The sequence below is a fragment of the Arachis stenosperma genome, chromosome 7 (genome assembly GCF_014773155.1).
Source record: "Arachis stenosperma cultivar V10309 chromosome 7, arast.V10309.gnm1.PFL2, whole genome shotgun sequence".
NCBI lineage: Eukaryota > Viridiplantae > Streptophyta > Magnoliopsida > Fabales > Fabaceae > Arachis > Arachis stenosperma.
Window position 1 is genome coordinate 77,088,581 of NC_080383.1, and position 20,061 is coordinate 77,108,641.

The window sequence follows — 20,061 nt, forward strand, 5'->3', positions numbered from 1 at the left end:
CTATTAGGGATAGTAATTTTTTCTGGCGAGGCGGGTATCTGCAGAAATTTATCTGCGGGGGACAAATTTGGAGGTCATTTTCTCTCTGCGAGAACGGAAGACGGGTATCCGTTTAATAAACGGGACGGGGCGAGGACAGGAAAATAAGTACCCACCCCTTGATACCCGTATAATACCTGTATAGATAAAATTATATAAATATCTTTATATATATATATATATATATATATATATATATATATATATATTATGATGGAAACAAAAACCTAATTCATGCCTCTGTCTCACTCCCTTACTCTCTCATCAGATCACTCTTAATCTCTCACTCTCTCAGGTCTCACCCTCTCGGCCTCTCCGTCTTTCTTCCTCTTTCTTTTTTCCTTTCCGCCGCTCACCTTCTTTCTATCACTGAGTTGCCAGTGTCGCTCTGTGCTTGCTTCTTACAGTGTTGGCGCCACCTACACCCGTGTTGCCGCTGCACCCACATTGTCGCATCTACTCCGCAAAAACGAAGCTGCTCCAGCCATGCCTCTGCCATCACTAGCTTCTTCAGATATGTCATCACCAGCCATGCCTCTGCGTCCAGAGGAGAGGAGAGCCGTCTTCACGCCGTGCGTCTGAGGAGAAGAGAACCGTCACTACTTTATCGTCGTTCAGAGGACAGGAGAGCCATCTTCACGCCGTGCGCCTGAGGGGAACCGTCGTAGTTTTCGTCACCGTCCCAGAGGAGAGTTGTCTTTGTCGATGCCGTTCACGAGAGATCCGCCTTCGTCGCCGTCAGAGGAGAGCTGCTGCCGCTCACCTTCATCCTCTCACTGCGTTGCTCACTGCTTTATGGTTTCTGCTCAAAGCTTCTCCACCTCCGCCTCTGGTCTGTCTCTGCTCTGCCGTTTTAATGTATATTTTGATTTTTAATTGATGAAATTGCTATGGTTTGAATTCTATTAATGTGAAATTGGATTTAGGATTAGGGTTTGAATTCTGTTAATTGATAAATTTGGATTTAGAGATAAATTTTATTGCTGTGAAATTGGATTTAGGGTTTGGAGAATTTTGTTGCTGTGAAATTGGATTTAGAGTTTGGAGTTTGATTTCTTACTGGAAAAATAGAAAAATGGATTATAATACTGAGTTTAGGGTTTAGACTATGTTAAATGTTAATTATCTTTTATTTTTTTAATTTTTTTATTTTTTAAATGTTTTTGAGTTTTTTTTTTAAATCTGTAGATATCCGCAGAGACTCTGATCCCCGGCGGATACAGGGTCCCCGTTACCCGTCACGGAAACGGGGACGGATTTTGGGTGGCAGGGGTGGGAGACGAGGAACATGTCCCCGCCCCCATGGGAACCTGTTGCCATCCCTATCCTCTATCTTCCCTTCTTACTCTTCGCTGCCCATCACCGTCACTTTTCCTCTTCCTCTTCGCAGCACCCACCACTGCCTTTCTCTCATTCTATCTCTTCACCTATTTCGCCTTCTTTCTCTGCATCACCCTCTTTCTCAGAAAGTCAGATATGAGTTCATATTCTCCGTCGATCGCTACTGCTCTTCTGTCAAGAGCCACTGCGTTAGCTCATTCTTCTTCTTTCTCGAAGGGCTTAGGTTTCGGGCCGTCATCTAGATTTGCCGTTGGCTTTGGATTTTGACGATGTCTCCCTCCATTTTTTTTCTGGCGATGCCGTTCATCTTCTGCAAAGAGAACGTCTTTTCTAATCTGCTCATATTTTCTCCTCTATTCTCCTATCATTAAATTATTTTTTGTTAAAAATTTGAATTTGTGTTTGGGATGCATCAAATTGAAATTTTTTATTGATTTTATATGTATTAAATTTAATTTAGATTAGAATATTGTTATTTTGTATTTGGTTGAAGATGGTCGTGCCATTGACGGTTGATGATAATTCTGATTGAGGGAGAATGGTAAAAATAGTGGTGGTGGGAGAATGGTGAGAATAAAATTGATATTTTGGTGAAAGTTTGAGTTGTATATTTTACTCTGTCTAACTTATCAAACAAGACAAAAAATTGTCTTCTTGTATTTATGTATTTTTATATATTTGTATCTATATCTTTATTATTTTGAAACATCAACCAAATATAGCATATGGGCACATGTTAGCTAAATTTGTTTTTTTGAATAGATTCTATTTTGACATTGCTAAGGCTGCATTTGGTTTTGATAATAAGATAAGACAAGACACTGAGAATAAGACATAAATGATAGAGACAAAAAAATTAGTATTTTTGTATTTTATTTTGTAATTAACTAGAACAAATTATGAAAGTCTAATGTATTTTCATTTGTTTTCATTCAAAAGATTTAGAAAGAAAAATATAATTATAAAAAATTAATAAAAATAATAAAAAAATTGTGTTTCTTATTAATATTTTTATATTTTTTTTGTTAAAATAAATATAAAATATGCTAATACAGTATTTTTAGATATAATATTTTTAATTATATTTTATCTATCAAATATAATTTTATATTTCTATCTTAATGTTTCGTATCTATAAACAAACTTTAGCCTAATAAAATGGTAGGACAAACTTTTAAATATAAGTGGCATGCTAACATTGTGATTGTCATGTGTCATAAATTATTTTGTGATGGTCCATATGTATCAATACCTTATTAATGATGATATCGAAACGAAAATATATGAGAGACTAACTTAATTTACGGTTAAAATCTCAAAACTAAAATGATTATTTTTAACACTTCAAAAACAAAAGTGATTCTTGGATAAAAACTCAAAAACCAAATTGAGTCAATATATATAATACGAGAATAGTAATATTAAGAAGACAAAAAAATAGTCAAATTTTATTTTATTTAATATTAATTAATTATTATAATAATAAAAAAATATTAAATAAGATAAATTTTAAATATTTTTGAGAGGAAAAATCATATTTGTACCACCTTCTAATACTCTTAAGTTTTATATACTTTTTTATTTTTGGAAAGAAGAATACTAGATAAACAATGATTATCTTGAACAACATGAACAACATGAAATAGTGCATAGTTATTGCTTTTGATTGTTTTTATCATATTCACTTTTATAACTAAAACTGAGAGGTGTATACAAAGTCACAAAGATGTACCATAAACAATTATGTACGTAACACAACTCATATAATATAGCCATTGTGAGTCACTTATTGGAATATGAATTGGCCTCACAGTCCCATCAATTTAGAGTAAAAATACGAAGCATCTTGCATGTTTTGATATAAATAACTGATTCTTGGTTGAAATTAAGTACATATTTATTTTGGTGAATCTTATTCAATCTTTTGTAAAGTAATAGGTAATTTAATTTTTGTAATATATCCATTTTTGATTGATTGATATTTTAATCTAATTATTAATTATATTAGTAACTTAAGTTGCTTAAATTTAACTAGAATTATTAATAATTTAACTATAATAGAATTAGTTATAAGAGAAAAGGATAAATTTGTTATTGATCTTTTTGATTCGCAGACATTTAAGTTTTTGAGAATTTGAAAATACATTTAAGTAACTGACATTTTCAAAATCTAGACATTGATTTCTCATGTTCACTTGGATCTGTCAGACTCAACGAAAAATCAAACATGACTCCCGTTGTATTGGCATGGTTGATACAGATGTACAAGTGAGAGAATTTTTAAAATTGGATAAATTAAGCTTAGGAATCGATATGTTCAGATTTTAAAAAGATCAGGAATTTAAATATATTTTTAAATCCTCAAAAACTTGAGTCACAAAAAAAAAATCCTCAAAAACTTAAATATTCGCAGATCGAAAAATCGGGATCGATTTGTCTTTTACTCTAGTTCTAATTAACTTATTGTAATTGGTCATTGTATAATTTTTAATAGTATCAATAAACAAACTCCTCTCCCCTAAATCTTCTTGTTGAACAAAAGAAAAAAAAAGAAGCCATAATAGATATTCAATTAATTGTAATAGTGAAAAAGATTGAATCCAGAACAGGGTTCAAACATAAACCTCAATAAAAAGAAAGTGATGAAAAAAATAAATAACTGACCCTTTCATAGTTTATATTATAATATTTTTTGTGTAGACTTTTTTCTTTCAAAAATGAAATAGACTGCTTGCAACAAGAAATCGATAAAAAAAATTAATGCAAAAAGAATTAAAAACGGATGAAAGGCCAAAGATTTTGATATTAAGAGAGTAACGAAGATGGAAATGGTAGAAGGTTTAGTGGGTAAAAGACATATGCATGTTGGGGTGAGTGATGGTCTATGCCAATGAGAATGAGAAATCTAATCTAAGCAGAACGATGACCGTTATCTTGAGAGGGAGAGAGTGAAGAATACATTATGAGTTTTCTTCTCTTTTTTTGTTGAACGAGCTGAGGAAGAAGATTTGGAAGAGGGAGTTGTCTGCTAATATTCTTAAAAATTATATTATATGATGATTCATTTTAAATAATGAGTTAGTTATAAATTAAATTTATTATAGTTAAAATATTAACTCTAATTAAATTTAAATAACTCTAGTTATAATATAATTAGTAATTAGATTAAAATATCAATCAATCCAAAATTAATAAATTATAGAGGATAAGTTACGTATTATTTTAAAGAGAATTTGGTAAAATTTATTTTTTATTTTTATATGAAAACAATAGTCCAGAATTTTAAAATCCGAAAATTAAAATACATACGTTCAAATAGTAGAAATAAACCTAGCATTCATCTTTTACTAAGAGATTTAATTTAAAACTAGTTCTGAAGTATATAGAAGTAAAAGATTTTTATTGCAAAAAAAAAAAGTGTCAGATTATTGAATTTTTATATCCTTAGATAGTGTACTAAAACCAATGATTAGTCTTTTAATTAACAGACAAAATTCATTTTAATTTGTTCCATAGAAAATTGTAACACATGTTTGAACACTGAAACCCATGATATTCCGTATCAGATTCTCTGAAAACCAGTTGATTTGAGAGAAAGGCATGGATCATGCAAAAGAACCGATGCTCAGAGAATTAATTAAAAAGCAACAGAAAACCATTACGGGAAATGGGAAAGCAAGATAATATTAATTAAAACAGTGATCAACATAGAAAGAATGAACATAATAAATTAATCATACATGAACTAGAAAGTGGAAACCCACTTCGAATTTGGCATCCCATTTGGGAATGGGCATTAACTAGAAGGCTCTAAATCCAACCCACCAGACAATTCTATTTTAACATCTTAATTCAATTGAGTGTAATAATGAATGTCCATAGATAAAATACCTTCGCTGTTTTGGTCTTAAAAAACACAACGCATTTGTTAATTGAAAGAGACAAGAGTTTAGGATCACGTGGTTATGGCATACAAATGTACTGTCACTACACAGAATTCTTAACACAAGTTGGCGATTATAGTGGAGATCAGACAGAATCCTTTTCCACAGAATAAATTGAATAACAATGCAACAAGTTTCTGGAAAAGGAGCGACAGGACAAATTATAGCTTAATTTTGGAACTAGTAAAGACTAATTTAATTAAGCTTCTCGCCAGAAGCTCAAAAGATTCCAATCTTGTACACCATTGTAACCAAAGGGTTTTTACCACTTTCATAAAATGGTAGAGTAACTCGTGTCACTCTAACAATTCTTCTATCAAACCACACACCAATACTCTTCCTTCGTCTCCACGACAAAAATATACAACATTATTGAATTCTACCATATGAATCTACGGAAGATGCTACATGTTAAATAGCTAGCTTCATGGACCACATGCTTCCTTCACATCATTTCAGTCTTTCAAATATTGAAGAAAGAAATTGTTTTGGTAGCTAGTATGTCCAACACTTTTCTTTCTCTTTTTATCATATTTAAAATTAAGAAAACAAAATTTGATAGTAAATGGTGAAGGTAACGGAACATACTTGTGAAAGTAGGTGATTAGGATATGTCCATGCTATAGCATAACCACTAACCTACGTATAGCAAGCTCGTCTGTCGGTCTGTCAAAATGTGCTATGGACTTATAGCATTATTTAATATTTACAAAGGCCGATACTTCTAAACTACGTAAAATATATATATATATATATATATATATATATATATATATATATATATATATATATATATATATATATATATATATATTATCCCTAAAGAAGTATTTTTGGGTTGTCCATGTCCCATGGTATTTCTCAGTTTGACAAGTTAAAGATTAATCCGTCGCAAATTTGAATTGCATTAAAGACCTGCTACTGGCCAATATCCCTAATGGAGTATTTAAACAGTTTAATTTGTATCAATTTTAATTGAAATGTTTGAAATACATTTAAATTTTATCTCTGCATTAACTATGACTATTAATGAAGTTTAGTCAAGAATAATTTTGAAACATAATTCAAACATGAATAAAAAACATGATTACAGGTTTTCAAGTCGACGACAATTTTAAATCATATTAAAAAACATAATAACGTTTTCAATTGTTGTGAATAAAATTGATACAAATTAAATATTAAATTTTTTACAACTTTTATATATATATATATACCCCTTTAAAATGGTATAGTGCATGTGTAAAATGTATGGAGCAAAAATCACTATTGAATTTGTAATTTTTATCACGCGTAAATCTCACTATCTTGATTAAAAAATGAATAAACTCTTACTTTTTCATTTTAGAAAACCTACCTTCCATTTAACGAAACAATTGAAGGCTAAAAAAGTTATTAAACTTTCATGGATAACCGACAATAAAAAAATACATTAAGCCAGAATCTTATTCCATCACTTGGAAGAAGGAAAGTAAAAATAAATAAATAAGTATTAAGCCTCCGAAGCAATTCTTCTAAAAAGAAGAAAGCACTTAATGTTTTATTAATTTTTGGTGACTAATGTTTTATTAATTTGATTAGCCACATCTATTTTTTATTTTAATACTCTGCTAAAAAAATACATTATATGTAGGACAATATGACAAATAAATTACTCGAAGGAGTCCTAAAAATTAAAATAGAAACAATTAAATAAAATAGAACAGAAATATCTTATGGCATCAGAAAAATGTTACATGAATAACTCCGTCAACGAGCATCGAATTGTTGATGTAGCATTACTCAAACATTTATATATTTCCCAATTTTTATTTTATTCATTCAATATCTTCATTTCATTCGGTCAATAAAATTCGAGCAAATATGATAGCACCATTCTACTTTAGGTAATGAAGATGATTACTATTATCAGTACTTCTTAAACAATGCTCATGGGCTTTTGCATAGGATGATCCACAAATTGAAATAACCAAAATTGTAACTGGATCTTATTTTTCTGAAGACAATCAGGTAATGAGAGAAAAAACGAGAAAATCAAATTCTAGTTCAAGACAGCAACATACTGATGGTGGTCATGTTAGGCTTTCACTACAACACCAGTATTTCATAAACATTTGAAAATTTTTCCTATATACTTTTTGTGATTGTGAGTGCTGAGTGAGCAATCAATCAACAGATCACCAAGAAAAGAGCAAATGTGAATACTACAGGAACTTTAAAAATCAACTATTATTCAACAATATTTTCTGCAAAGAAAAAAAATAATAAAATACAATACCAAAAAAGGAAGCATTTTACCCCTGGTCGCCATCAAGGTTTCCATCGGCACACTTCACAATATTCACTGTTGGCCACTAAACACATTCATTCATCCAAGCACAAATAAATCACAATTGTATATGATTCTCAATACAACATTATTGAAGCACTAATGCACGATCAGCATTGCCTCAAAATAGAAAAGAATTTGTAATTTGGAATAATTCCCAAACAGCAACTCATCTTGGGTGATAAGGAAGGATGCTGCCCAAGATTAACTTTTGGAACCTATGGAAGAATCCCCAAACTACTTTCCCATGGCATTTAGCCTTAAAAGAAAAATCTTATATAGACGGGACTCATTTACACTGGCGAAAAATCTCCACTGATTGGACATAGTGTCAACCAGTATTTGCTGCTAACAACTTTTGTGATTACATTTTTGAGATTGAAGCATGTTTGGGAAAGTAATGGCATATGAATTGCTTGTTTCACACTGTTCCTTAAGACATCAAAGAGTATTCACCTTTTCCTAGAGCTTCAGATGTGTCCCTCATGGTTTACATAGCCAATCATTCTCACTGTTTTAAACAGACCACTCGCTTGTTAGGATCACACACCAAACAACAAAGGAAAAAATGGGTTCCAAAGAAATCTATTCTTCAGGAAATAATAACATTCAAAATTCAGATCATTGGCTTTAAATAATGACAAACAAAATTAAAGCACAAGCAGGCATTCATTTACTCATATTAGGAATAGATTGGGAGTGTGAAGAATCTTGAAAAGATAGAGGCTCAAGAAAAAAGGCACAAAAAATAGATGGAAAAAAGAATAATAAACTATTTACAAATTCTTGCTAGCTGCTCATTTTCACCACCCCTCATTGAATATAAAATGCCAATAGCAGAAGGAACATGATACCTCATACACGAGTTCGGGGCTTTTGACCACCAGATCGGGGAATAGCCAGGATAGCTATGAGTCCACTGACAAGGGCTGCAAGAGCTGCCACGGCAAAGGCCGGGGCATTTCCTCCACCAAACAGCTGATCCCATGGTCCACTTCCCAATGACACCACTATCTGTTTATAACATGGCAAATGATTAAATCAGTAACTCCAAAAACACAAATCCTGTTCACGACTATGACAACTTTTGAAAATTAAAGAATAAAAAAGAAAAACTTCTATTTATAGAATGTAAGAGAACCCAGTAATGAAAGAGGAGGGCATCTAATATATTCCGACCTAACCAACCCAAGCCCATTATCTGTAGGTCACACTGTTGGATATTTTGTTAAGTCACCTGAAATTGGTCCTGGTTGACACAGGTGACAGGTCATCATTACATTTGCACTAGAAAGAGTATGTTTTCAGTTTCAAACAACAAATTTTGGGAAATGGTTTGAGTTATATATATGAATTGATTTTTGATTTTGAAACCCTGTTTAGGTAAGACTTTATTTGGTTTACTTCATTCAAATTGAAAACTTTTCGTGGTTGATTTTTTATCTACATGTAGCATGGTTGTTTTAAGGTGTACCACAGGTTGGAACTCATTATCCAAAACAAATTTAAACTCTTTTGTACTGGATTCCAGGCATGGAGATGATTTATTCAATCAAATTCATTTTCAATGAAATCAAATTATCTAAAGTCAATCTGTTTCATATTTCAATGATTTCCCAAACACAATTTTAACAGTTTCCAGCAGAAGAAGGATCTTGTATGCAAGTGATCTCATAAGTGCACTTCATCATCAACTCAGTACGACAGTTTCTAAATCACACAATTACACATGCTGAAATCCCAACTCTGTACTTTGTCTCAACTAATTGCTATCCTCAGACTTTGATAGTCATTGACTGTGAACTTGAATGAATTAGTTAAATGTAATTCAGTAATCTGAAGCATTTTCACTTTCAAAGTGTATGTGCCGTTCATGGTCTATCAACCTAGATCTAAGCTTAAGTGGAAACAAAATCGATCACCCAGAGTGTGTGTATTTACTATATATTCAATATCTTTTTGATAAAATACTATATGTTAAATAATGCAAACAGCATAAAGTTAATAAGATCTAAGAGCCCAAAGACACTGTGCAGAAGTGCATGCAAAGACAAAGGTCAATTGTAAATTGTAAATTGTAAATTGCAATTAAAAGTTTCTAGTGGTCATCTGGTGATTCTGGTCAATCTTGGGGTTTATTTTATTTCTGTTTTCATGTCCTGTTTTTCAGTTTAATAATTACAAAAATGTTGATTATTTTTATTTATGTTTCTCATTTTCAGTATTTTGTAAAAGAAATAGTGAAAAAACAAAACCTTGTTTTTCAATCTTGCTGCACTAGAAGAAGATATGCCAAACCAAATAGCAACATTTTCCAGAATATGATAAATATTGACAATATTATCCAGCAAACTTCCTTAGGGAAAACCTTTTTTTTTTTAAATCAAGCCAAATGCGCAATAAGAGGATCACAAATTATCACATCTTCCACTTTTTGCCACTAGTGGTATCAAAAGAATTGCAACCAAAGTTATAGAAAAGAAGAAATACCTGTGGGATCACTATTGCCAGATTTAGGACACCCATTGATAACCCTGTAAACACCCACAACTCATTAAGCAACTACAGTCACATCTCCGAGCAAAAATAAACAAAGCCATGAATAGAATTCCACCTTGGCCAAGTCCCAATGACTCAATATGTGTGGAAACTAAGGCATATGGAACACTGTAAGTGATCTGCAATAAATAATCTGATGAGTCAGTTAACGTAATAAAAAAAAAAGGCCAGTTTCAGCTAACATGATTATGCTTCCAAGAGCTAGTCACTCAATACAATATGCAACTGATATGTATGAGAGCCCCTAAGATTTCAAAAAGATTCAAAGAACGCATGGACAACAAATTTGAGCATTTATTTCAGTGGACATAGGACACAGCGGCTACCTTCAATATCCACACCAAAGGAAGAGGACAATTTCAGTAGTAAATTAGAGTAACTTACTGATAATGGAAACCCAAGAATGGTGAAGAGTATCACTGCAGCTATCACGATGCCAGTTGGTGGTGCATCTTTGCCTAAATAGCTAGCGTTGCTTGCAACATATGTTACTACAAGCATTGCAAGAAAGCAGATGGCCATTATAATATTTGAGACACCCCAAACAAACCCAGCACCGCGCTTCCTGCATAACCTCTCCATGAGTAACGATGTTATTCCAAGAACAACTGAATTAAGCATTAACCCAAGTGCTCCCATTCTGACCCCAGCATCATAATTAGGGCCTCCATTTGGATCACCACCATAAATCTCTCGACCCATCCAATCAGTGTCAAATAGAATAAAAGGGAACCATCCGATCCATGTTAGAGCAGTAACAGACAGGATAATCCATACAGGAGTCGTAAAATATTTGAATGTCCCAAATAGCTCCCACATGAAAGCCTCTTCTGTACTACCTGAACCCGCTGCTCCTCCCTCAGCATGGGCTGCCGCACTTGAACTTATAGGCACTTCTTTAGCTGCCATGAGGCTGAGATATGTGGTGATCGCAATGAAAATAATATCAAGAAAGAAAGCGGACTTGAGATTTGCACAACTAATAGTGCATGCAGGTGAAAGTGTGAAAGCAAAAATCTTGTACCAACCACTGTACGATCCAGTTGCATAGCCAAGAATGTTACCAACAGCCATAAAAAGAGAAAAATAAGCATTTGCAACGCGCGTTCTTCGAGGATCATTGGCTGACATTCCAAAGAAGAAAAATACAAAGGAAACATGAATAATGACATCAGTGACTTTTTTGCTATCCAAAATCCAAATTGATCATAACCAACAAAAAACATCACTATTAAATTCATAATGTGCTTTCCATAGTAGTGGTGCCATTTTAATGGCGGTTTTCTCTTCCTTTCTCTTACATATAACCATTTAACGGTCTACACTCTACACAAGTGATCAAATTATTCAAGGCATACAGAGCAAGTTAAAATTTATTCAGACAATGAGGCACCTATACTAAGCATTTTAGCTAATATATGATGATAAATAAAGAAGATAATTATCACGCCTTTTAATTTCTTAGAGAACCGAATTCATGTTTGAATATTAAGATGATCATCTAGCCAGAGTACCTTCAAGGAAAAACATATACAACTAATTTATTTCCCACTAATCTGCTTTTCTCCCCTACTTTTTGAATGGGTTTATATCCAGATTTGTGTGATACCACCCTACAAACTAGCCGACATTAGACAATTTTCAGACCAATAACCAGTACAAGCAATATGTTTTCCTCCAATACTCCAATATCTAATGCTAGATTCTTCTTTTAGAATTCGTGGAACATACTCTGTTTTGGACTTTCAGGTGAAAAGGTCAAGGATAAGTGCAGAAGAGGGGGTAAAATCATTACAATGGAGGTGTGAAAGTGCAGGGAAAAAATGAATTGTGAACAACACAACAGCCTCCATGATTCTCACTAGGTGGGGTCGGCTACATAAATCAAACGACGTCATTGCTCTATATCATGTATCATGTCTATAGGAGACAGACTGTTTACACATAGATCTCAGACCTTTTAACATGAGCAATTTCCTTCTTTTAACATTTAGCAGTTGGAAGTACCCAGAACCCCACCCCAAGAAAGTACAGATTTCTGATATTCGGTGTCCTTGGACACTAGGGAGGTTCAAACTACTCCCTCATCCCCCATTTCAAATAATAGAAGTAGCCCCGCTTAACATTTTATTTCTGATTATAATACAAACATACGAGCAACGAGGGGAACTCATGTTAGCTACATGATTTGATAATATAATCCTCTAGAAACTGGAGGGTAAATTTCTCTCTACCATGTATTATTGCATGATAGGTATAAATGTCTAATTACACATACATATAACACAGAGAAAGGGATCTCCTTCCATATTTTATTTGAATTTGGAGTATCGTATCTGAATTAAACTCTTATTTGTTAACTTATCGCATCATTTCTACACTTATACGAGTATCAAACTTAAAGTGCATTTAATGTATGTTTCAGAAGCTTACTTTTGTATAAATTTTAACTATAGGTAGTATTGGTTAGAGGTATCATTACTTTATGTGTTAAAAATATACATAATAGACCTATTATGCGATAATAGATGATGGGATAATTTACTATCTAGTTTCAGGAAGGTACCGGAGCCATTGCAATATAATTATTAAGCATGTACTTGCTTCCCGCTTAAAGTAACATCCATCAATTTTGCATTCATTTTGCGAGTTGGCTTGAATAACTTCATGGCTATCACAAGACACATGGACTAATCCTGGCTGCAAACTCTCAGCTATATTGGAAGAGGCAACAAGATAAGAGCTTGTAACGACATGAACACATAACAGGTTCCTTACTCCAGTTCTTAGTTCATATGCATGCACACTAGCCATATAAAATCTCTAAAATTCCTATTCCATTCATATATCTATATATCAAATGATTAACTTTAGCTTTGATAGAAATTAGTTTCTCCATCCAAGAAAACATACATAGCAAATGCAAGGATGCTACTATGGTTAATAAAGGCATAACCCTATTTGGTGTATGTATTTGGCTCTCTATTTGTTCTAAAGCTCATGAACATTTTAAATGTCTTTCCTTGCCGCTTGCCAGACATGTTGAGAGATTGGAAAGCTACAATCTATATAGAAAGCTATTCTTGTGTTTTTTTGGCTCGTGTGGGGGATCATTTATCCTCCTTTTCTTAGTGTTATTTTTCTCTAATACAATTCTTATTTTATTCAAAAAATGAAAGAAAAAAAAGAAGCATACCCATTCCACAACCAGCAGTTGTAAATCAAGCATTCAACTGCAAACAATAAACACCAGCTTACTGCATACATGACTGAACAAAAGCACAGATAGTGAAAGCGATAGCAACCTCTCAGTTAGAATGCAGTGTTATGTCCGAGAAAACTTAATGCGAACTTCTTTGTTCCAATTTTGACCAACAGTATTATTAACTTGGTCCCAGACTTAAATGGTAACCTTCACGTGGCATGCTATATCAATCATTGATTGTATTCTGTTTCTACTTGTCATGACAAAAACTTTTCGAGTTTGCTAAGCTGTACCGACCACACAAACACATTCCTAATCCAAAATTGAGCACCAAAATCATGCTGACTAAGTCAAGAATTCAGTAAACAGGTCAAATCTAACACACATTAAATAGATGAAAATCATGATATTGCAGTCAGATGAATCCAGATTGCACCAAGTCAACAGCACAAATTTAAAATAAAAATAGCAAGGTTTCTTGATTGCGCAATTCGAATTTGGACTTCATCAAAGAAGAAGAGTAAAATGTTCAAATTAGGGACTGGGAGATTCTTACTAGTGAGATCAGCCAGGAGAGCTCTACAAGGACCCTGAGTCACGTTATTCGCTACGTCGAGGATCCAGAACCCAATCACGAAGACGGTTATCGCCGCCGGCCGGAAAGTATCGGTGTCGCCGAGGAGCCAGCCGATGTCAGCAGCGTATCCAATTATGATGACAGCAACGATGATCGCGGCGGCACCGGCGAGGATGAAAGGACGCCGGCGACCAAAGCGGCTGGTGCAGCGGTCGCTGAGGTGTCCGACGAGTGGCTGAACGAAGAGGCCGGAGACGGGACCGCAGAGCCAGATGATGCTGGCCCACTGGTGAGGGATCCCGAGCTGCTGAACATAGGGAGTGAGGAGAGAGAGCTGAAGCGCCCATCCGAACTGGATTCCGCTAGCCACAGAAGCTACACGCAGCAGCTGCCGGAGCCGGACTCTCGGCCGAGCCGGCGGGCGCGGCGCCACGGGCCTTTCCGATGACGTGGAGGGGCGTGACTTGCTGGAGCGGTTTTGGTTGTGACGGTGAGCCTCGGGATTCGGCATCACTGTGATGTAAGCAGTAAGCACGATTCCCGGTGCTCCCTTCTCTCTCTAGATTCTCTCCCTCTAGTTTGTTACAGTCTGTTGTGTCTGAAACCGTTTTTGTCTCGAAAAACTAAAAACTAAATAGGCGGGGGCAGCGAGAATCGAGAGGCAGAGAAAGTGTGTGTGGCTGTGTGGCTGTTTTTCTGGCCGTTTGGGAGAAGATGCAAAGGTGGTGGTGGCGAGGAGAGTGTGATTCCGTTGAGTAGGAAAGTGAATTGACCAGGTTCCGGATTTATTTACGAAACTGCCCTCGTATCTATGGCAACGTGAGTAGTGTGATCTCTTCGTCTTTGGTAATTCCATACAGCTATACTGGACTAGATGATTAGACATGACTTAAAACGTGGCTTACACATTTATTTTCAGTTTTTCATTCTAACGCTAATTGGTAATTTCCTTCTTTGTTTAAGTGTTCTGGATTCTGGATTGATACAGAGGAATAGATATTTTTAAACGGAACATTTTAATAAACTGAAAACTAAATTGAATTATATCAGATTTTCCGTATATCCATATCAGAATAAGAGAAAGGTTGGTGTATAATTCTTTTTTTAAAATATTTATAGCATATATAATCCATAAAAAATTATTTAAGATATAAGTCTAAAATTTTCTAACTATTAAGTTGTAAATAGTTTATCATCTGAGTTAAATTTTATTTTTCTTATTTCTATACATATTTAATAAATAAAAGAATACATCAATAAATTTATTGATACACTACTTTTATAAGTAATGTAACTTAAATAAGTTATTGTTGGATTAAGTTTTTCATCAAATGTCCAAAAGAATTTAAAACATGAGATTATAGTTATCAAATTCAGTTCGATTCCATCAATTGAATCGAAAATTCGATTATTTCATTATCTGGTCGTCAATTTAAATTAGATTATTATTAAAATCGGTCAAATAATTAACCCAATTAAATTTAATCAATTTCAATAAAAATCGGTCAAATCCAATTAAAATTGATATGATCAAATTCGATATAAAATCTTATTAAACTAAAAAAATATTTATTTATTATACATGATATTTTTTATTAAATGTATTACATAAATAACATTAAATTATATTTATAAATTTAAAAAACATAATATTTTATTAATTTACAATATATTTTTTATTTTTATGATTATTATTTTTAGTTTTATATAAATACTTAAAGAGTATAATAAATATAAACAATTGATGAGTTATTAAAATTTAAAAATAATAATTAATTAATATAAAATAAAACAAAAAATATTTATTATAAAAATATGAAAATAAAATAAAATTTTATATAATTATTTAATTATAACTGAATGTCAACTTGTAATTTATTGGTTAAACCAATAACACAATAACTAATCATCTAACAGATTCGATTATTAGTTCAATTCTAAAAATATACATGTGGTTCACTTAAAAAATCAAGTAATTTTTAAAGTTTTTCCTTTTTTCTGTTCTAAATTAAATAGTCCCTAAACAAATGTGAAAAGAATCACTTAAATTTATGTTTTTTATAATTTTTTTTTACTTTATGTTATTACAATGACATCATTTTTTGAAAAATTTAGATAAATTGAACAATAATCAGTTTATTAAAATATGAAAAATTTTATTTATAGAGAAAAACACAAAAAATACTATTTAAAGTATTTAAAATAAAAGATTTTTAGTAAAATTTTAAAATTTTAATATATTTATTAAAATAACTTTTAAATTTTGTATTTCGTATAATCTTTGATAAATACTCTATATAAATTTCTTAGTTGTCCTTAAAACAGAGGGATTTAATAAAATTTAATAATATAATCATATAAATTTATTATTTAAAAATAATATAATCATATAAATTTAAATAAATAATTATATAAAATTATTTAAATTATTAATATGTTAAAATTAAATTCATATCAAATTTAATAAATAACTTTTTATATATAATAGATTTTAAAATTAAATAAAAGATGTTATGTCACTATGTCAGTCACATAGATATTAAGTATTAACAGACATTAATATATCTGGAATAATGATGTCTGAAGGTAGTTGTGGGGACGGGTGAAGTGGAGGACAAGTTGGAATTGAAATTGGCCAAGGATTATGAATAAAACGACAAGAAGAATTAGATGTGAACGTGTTTGGTTAGATGTATTTTATTATAAGCTAAAATGAGGACAGCTAAGTAGGTAGTGTGTCAGATAAGGTTTGTGAAAAAGGGAAGAAAAAAAGAAAACGGGTGGGCTTCTTGTTCTTGGTTCAGTTGACATGGGTGGCTGGGTCGGCTATGTAAGGAACTATGTAACCTTGGAAGGCTAATAATATATTTAAAAATATTATGTATACATATAAAATTTTAAATTAATTATTATATATTTATAAATAATTTATATAAAAAATTTTTAGAATTAATAATTTTTAATAGTTTTGGTCATTATTTGATCAATATAAATATTAAATTATTTTTAATAAATAAATTTTATGTATATAAATTTTAAAAAATATGATTATAAATTGTATTAATTTATGTAAATAAAATTTTAATAAATATATATATATATATTATATTTTTTGTGTGTGAAATTTTTATAAATATGAGTGTAAATTATTGATGATTAAATATTAACAAAAAATAATAATATTTACTGATTATATAATATTATTTATTATATATTATTTAATTTATTTTTAATATATATTTTATATTTTAATGTATATTAACTGATTTAGTAATAATTTTTATATAATTTTTATATGTACAAATAATATAGCGAAATATTTTATATAATAAAAAATAAATAATTGATTTTTTCGTTCACTCATTGCTCATTGGCAGGTTTTTCTTTTGAGCTGCACCGTCTTTTTTGCTTTTAAGGGTATTACGTAAAGTGATGTTGTGTATTTTGCGTGGTATAGTGCTCAATAAATTTTTTTATTGGGTTAAATAATAAATTTCGTTCTTCTTTTTCTGATCTGTGATTCTAGATTTCTTTTATTATTGTATTTATTTTTCTTTTCGGTGTGATTTGGTAATTATTCATTTGTCTACTAGATTGTGGTCAGTGATCCTTTAGATTAATAGATTTGGCATTCCTTGTACTGTGATATCGTATCGGGTTCGTGTATGTTCCGTTGAAACCGTAGGTACTATGTCGTCTCTCCACGATGTTTGACAAATGATTGCCTCGTGATTCATGTTTGGACTTTGGACTAAAACTTGAAAAATTTATTACTGGATATTTTTTAACGGTTTAATTAAGTATCTTTTAAAATACAATTCAACTAGGTATTCTTTAAAAATAGTACAATATTCAGCCTTTTATTACATTAATTTAAAAAAATTAAAATAAACACATTAAAATAGATTTCTTGTTTTCTTTTTTTAAATTTAAATACAAATCTACAAAAACCGGATTAACTAAAATTCAAATTCAAAATTTAAATTTAAAGCTTATAAATCCTAACAAATCTCAAATATTTCAAATCAGATTTTCATCACTAGTAAAATCTTCCTTCGTAAATATTCAGAACTGCAACGCTTACCCCTCTTCATATGTGACCGTTTTCGTATTCTCTCGCGTTGCGCACCTCCTCTGCGAGGATCTTCTCCTTCGGCGAACGCGCTCCTCCTCGCGACGTGCATCTCCCTCGCGACGCGCACACACCTCCTCCATCGATGGACTCCTCCCCATCCCTGGTGTCCTCCCTCGCACCACGCACAACCGCCTCCTCCTCTTCCTGTGCTTCTCCTGTCTCCTCTTCTACATCGCACTTCTTCTCTGTCTCTGGCAAAATTTTAAAAAAATTTGGTTGAGTTCATTCATGGAGATATGTTATCCCTTTCTTTTCATTTAATAAAAGGTTATATTTTTTCAATTTTTGTATAATATTAAATATGTCTATGTTTTATTTTTTTAAATGTGTTTGTGATTTTAACTCATATATTTGATTTGGAAGTTGTAATATTAACTTAATTTATATGTGTCAATACTTAATTTTGGATGTGTTTATGTTGCTTATTATGTTCTTATGTATATATATAAAATTTTTTACGTGAGTTTTGGATGTGTTGATAAAATATTGAAAGTGCATTCTTATAATATTAGATGTGTTTACATTGTTTACTATGTTCTTATGTATATATATAAGTTTTTTTACATGAGTTTTGGATGTGTTGATAAAATATTTAGAGTACATTCTTATAATTTTGGATCTGTATTTGAGTTTAACTTTTTCTGTGTTCAATATTTAATTTAGAACTACAATAACAATAATTTAGATGTGTTAATACATAATTTTAAATGTGTTTATGTTGTTTATTTAATTTTAGATGTGTTTTTGACATGAGTTTTAAATGTTTTAAATAAAAAAAATAATTGAAGTGAGTTTAATTAATTTTAAAAACTTCACTGATTTTTTTAAAAGAGAGAGAGTGTGTGAACGAGAGAGAGGGAGAAAATAAAGGAAATACTTTATTATAATGATAAGAACTTAGAGATTTTTTAGTTGATAAAGTTTAAAATAATAGTGGTTCCTTAAAAATAGGAAATATAATTAATTAAAAAATTAAAATAATAAAATATTAGATTTAAAGGCTGACTAAAGGCTGATTTATGTTGTACAAGTAGCATTTTCCTTTAAAATATTTTTAATCAAATTTTTATTATATTAATTCTATTGTACTGTTATTAGATCGACAATATTTTATAGTATAGAGTATTATATGATTAAAGGGGAGTATAAACATAAACTAAAAGTTGTAGAAATAAAAATATTGAGATAGATGAGTGCTCATACGCGATTAGATAGAATAAGGAATAAAGATATAAGAGAGAGGGTTGGAGTAGTATCTATTGTGAAAAAGATGGTAGAATTGCTTCTCAGGTGGTTCAGACATGTTAGAAGAAGACCAACAGACCTAGTCAGGAGGGTGGATGAGATGAAAGATGGACAAGGGGTGAAAGGTAGAGGAAGATCTAAGAAGACTATCCATAAAATGGTCAAACCAGATCTACATGTAAATGGTCTCTTTATAGACATAATACATGACAGAACTCAATGATATCGTTTGATTCATGTAACTGACCCCACCTAATGAGACAATGTTTTGTTATTGTTATCGTTTATTGTTGTTTTATTATATTAATTTAAAAAAATAAAATAAATAGATTTAAATAGATTTAATATTTTTTAATTTAAAATACAAATTTAATTTTAACACCTTCGATTTAGTTCTAAACTTCATAAATATTACATATCTAAAAAGAAAACCCTCTAAATTTTTCAAAACACGTTTCAATTATAAACCTAGTAGTGACATCTCTAAAAGGAGTTGTCATCACTGGGCTCTTCTTCCGCGCCGCTCGTTTCCATCAGCGAGCTTCTCGTCTTCACTGCATCATTCATCAGCTTCTCATTAGAGTGGTCTTTCTCTTTTCTGTTGTGCCGAAAACGAATCTCAACAACGCGCTCTTTCTCTTCATTGTCTCCTCGCCATTCCTCGTCTCATAAAGGTATTGCCTCCTT

General features: G+C 31.6%; 1 protein-coding gene across 1 annotated transcript; it reads right to left on the reverse strand.

Annotated features, from left to right (window-relative positions):
* Positions 1-7,538: 7,538 nt before the first annotated feature.
* On the reverse strand, positions 7,539-14,902 carry LOC130940802 (sucrose transport protein SUC4). Its single transcript, XM_057869038.1, has 6 exons — positions 13,974-14,902; positions 10,597-11,336; positions 10,268-10,331; positions 10,144-10,187; positions 8,508-8,667; positions 7,539-8,164 (listed from the first exon to the last, which is right to left on the reverse strand). The coding sequence occupies exons 1-5, from the start codon at positions 14,503-14,505 to the stop codon at positions 8,509-8,511; spliced, it is 1,539 nt and encodes a 512-aa protein (XP_057725021.1). The 5' UTR covers positions 14,506-14,902; the 3' UTR covers positions 7,539-8,164; position 8,508.
* Positions 14,903-20,061: the final 5,159 nt, after the last annotated feature.

What these genes read in the sequence shown, in the direction of transcription:
- LOC130940802 (XM_057869038.1), bottom strand. Translation starts at nt 14,505, where the DNA reads ATGCCGAATCCCGAGGCTCACCGTCACAACCAAAACCGCTCCAGCAAG. An exon ending in TCTCCTGGCTGATCTCACTA is followed by an intron (nt 11,337 to 13,973) that starts GTAAGAATCTCC and finishes TTGGAATGTCAG; the next exon opens with CCAATGATCCTCGAAGAACG. An exon ending in TTCTTGGGTTTCCATTATCA is followed by an intron (nt 10,332 to 10,596) that starts GTAAGTTACTCT and finishes TATTTATTGCAG; the next exon opens with ATCACTTACAGTGTTCCATA.